This window comes from Limulus polyphemus, unplaced genomic scaffold (assembly GCF_000517525.1).
Source record: "Limulus polyphemus unplaced genomic scaffold, Limulus_polyphemus-2.1.2 Scaffold3168, whole genome shotgun sequence".
Taxonomy (NCBI): domain Eukaryota; kingdom Metazoa; phylum Arthropoda; class Merostomata; order Xiphosura; family Limulidae; genus Limulus; species Limulus polyphemus.
In genome coordinates, this window is record NW_013668778.1 from 10,491 (window position 1) to 13,001 (window position 2,511).

At 29.9% G+C, this 2,511-nt stretch overlaps 1 protein-coding gene across 1 annotated transcript in view; it reads left to right on the forward strand.

Moving 5' to 3' along the window:
* The window catches only part of LOC106468796 (caprin-1-like), a 17,445-nt gene that overhangs the window by 4,955 nt on the left and 9,979 nt on the right, over positions 1-2,511 (forward strand). The window contains exon 2 of the mRNA XM_022397159.1: positions 1,127-1,213. Coding sequence (XP_022252867.1) covers positions 1,127-1,213 — 87 coding nt within the window. The remainder of the gene's footprint in view (positions 1-1,126; positions 1,214-2,511) is intronic.

The window sequence follows — 2,511 nt, forward strand, 5'->3', positions numbered from 1 at the left end:
CTATACTTTATTAATAACTTGTGTGGGCTCATGTTTAGTAGAGGGAGGGAATCTTGGCCAGGTACCTCTACTTTATTAATAACTTGTGTGTGCTCATGTTTAGTAGAGGGAGGGAATCTTGGCCAGGTACCTCTACTTTATTAATGATTTGTGTGTGCTCATGTTTGATTTGGTTGTATTTAAGATATACCTTTAAGATTTTCAAGTATTGTTTTAATTAAAGGTGACCTAGTTAATTGGGGCTATAGAAATATGCTACAAATGTTGTTATTGATAAGTGCAGGTTAAAAAAAAAAGGTACCACCCTCAAGTTGACCACTGACTGTTCTAAACAAATTTGATTACAACTGTTTTTCAGCCTTCTGGAGAAAACATAGTGACATTTAAATACATTTATCTCCACTGTAACTGTAAGTTTAGGTGACTTTTAAAACCGGGTACTTTAACAAAACATTAATCTAAATTGTAAGACATCATTGGAATTGAAGCACAAAGTATGTATGGTCTCTAGTTAGTTATTTCTTTAAAGGTAAAAAAGAATAATACTATATAAAATTAAGAAGGCACTGAGCATGGTAACTGTTATATTAACATATAATCTATATTACAGACACCGTTGACAATAAACATCAGCCCAGGATACGTCTATTAATAGCTCACTTTAAAACACACCTGAAGCACTAAGTTACAGCTGGTTCGTTACTTTTACATTTACAACAACATTAACCTTTTTTTCAATTGCGTGCAGATTTTATAAGATCGTTGTTATCCATTTTGATGTTTTATGTTTCAAAATAATGGTTATCTTTGAACTAGTTTTTAATAAATTTGTAGAACTATTATAACCTTGTGCTTGTGGTAATGTTTTGTTACAGATCCAGACAGATGAACTGTTGCGATTAAAGATACAAATTTAACTGGTGGGACAAAAATTTTGAATTTGCTAGTGAAAATTTATTCCTGTCTTGTCCAACAGACGTAAACGTACAGAATATTTTTTGATATTGGTCAAAGCATTTTTCTTTTCCACTTTTTCATTCAGATTTAATAATTTTTTTTTCTTTTTACAAAAATGATTTCATTCTGCTGCTAATTTAAATTTACGTCTTATATTTACTAATTTCAGAATGCCATTGAGAAGTATGAGCAAGTTCTAGAAATGTTAGATTTAGCAAAAGACCTTCAAAAGAATTTCTTCACTATCATCCAAGATGTAAGTATGAAGTTGTACTTATTACTGCTTTACGGAAAACAAAAATTAAGGCCTTCGAATGAAAGTTTGGTTTTAATTTGTTTCCATGACCAACACATTATGTCAAAAAATAGTTTTGTTATTAACTGATATAGGAGGTTTAGATGTATTTTCTGCTCTCATGTTTCACCTGTGTTACAAAGTTGCATGTCAAAACAGCACGAGTCACTGTAATGATACATCTGTCAGTAATGGGTTGAATAGGAGCCAAAACAGATGACTCAAATATTATTAGAGATGGGGATTTTGACAAAAGATGTGTTTGTTTGTTTGTCAACATCAGTACTAAATTTTCATACATTTGTTGAAATAATGTTCTCCGTTGTAAACTTTATTAATTTCTGCTTTTTTGTTTCTCGAACAGTGACTCAGAATTTTTATCTTGTTTATATTGATGTAGGAAAATATTTGAAAAAAAATCACTAACCACAGCAAGTACAGTTTTTAATATGATACGAACATAATGGCAAGGACGGGACGGGGTGGGGTGGTGAGAGTTGGAGATATTTTATACTGATTTATTTTCAGCGAGAATTGATTGTAGTATAACAACAATTAACCAGTTTCTCTACATTAGTTTTTGATTATGTTTTTATATGAAAGTAAGTGATACAAGTTAGTAATTAGAGTAATATCATGCTAAGAAAAAATATTGTTTATGATGTAATTACTTGTAAGAAAAAAAAAAGAATTATGATTGTAAAATCATTAAAACAGAGATACTTAAAACTAATACTTTTCTTCAAGCCAGTGTGATAGCAGTTTTGATTTTCAAATGACAGTTATATAATATGGTGATTTTGTTTTGTTTTTTCAAGAAAAATTAAGCCTTTCAATCAGTGTTGGCTTGTTAACCCAAAAAACAGCTACTTGCATTCAAATATTCTGAAACTTGGAAAAATAATTCAGGTTATTAAATAGATTTATGAATTACGTATTATTATATCATAGAATATCATGATATAATATCTTATCATAATAAAGAATGAGAAGTATCATCAAGCATTAGCACCTATCCTTTCCATACTGTTTGATTATTTAATACAGATGTTATACAAATCCAATAGTATTAAACATAATTAGTTACAGGGTTCTAGGACTGCTTTATGCTAAATATACAATGACATCATGCATGTAGTCTAGTGTTTTAGTCTTGATAAGATTATTTCTATGTGATCCTTCAGACATCATGCATGTAGTCTAGTGTTTTAGTCTTGATAAGATTATTTCTATGTGATCCTTCAGACATCATGCATGTA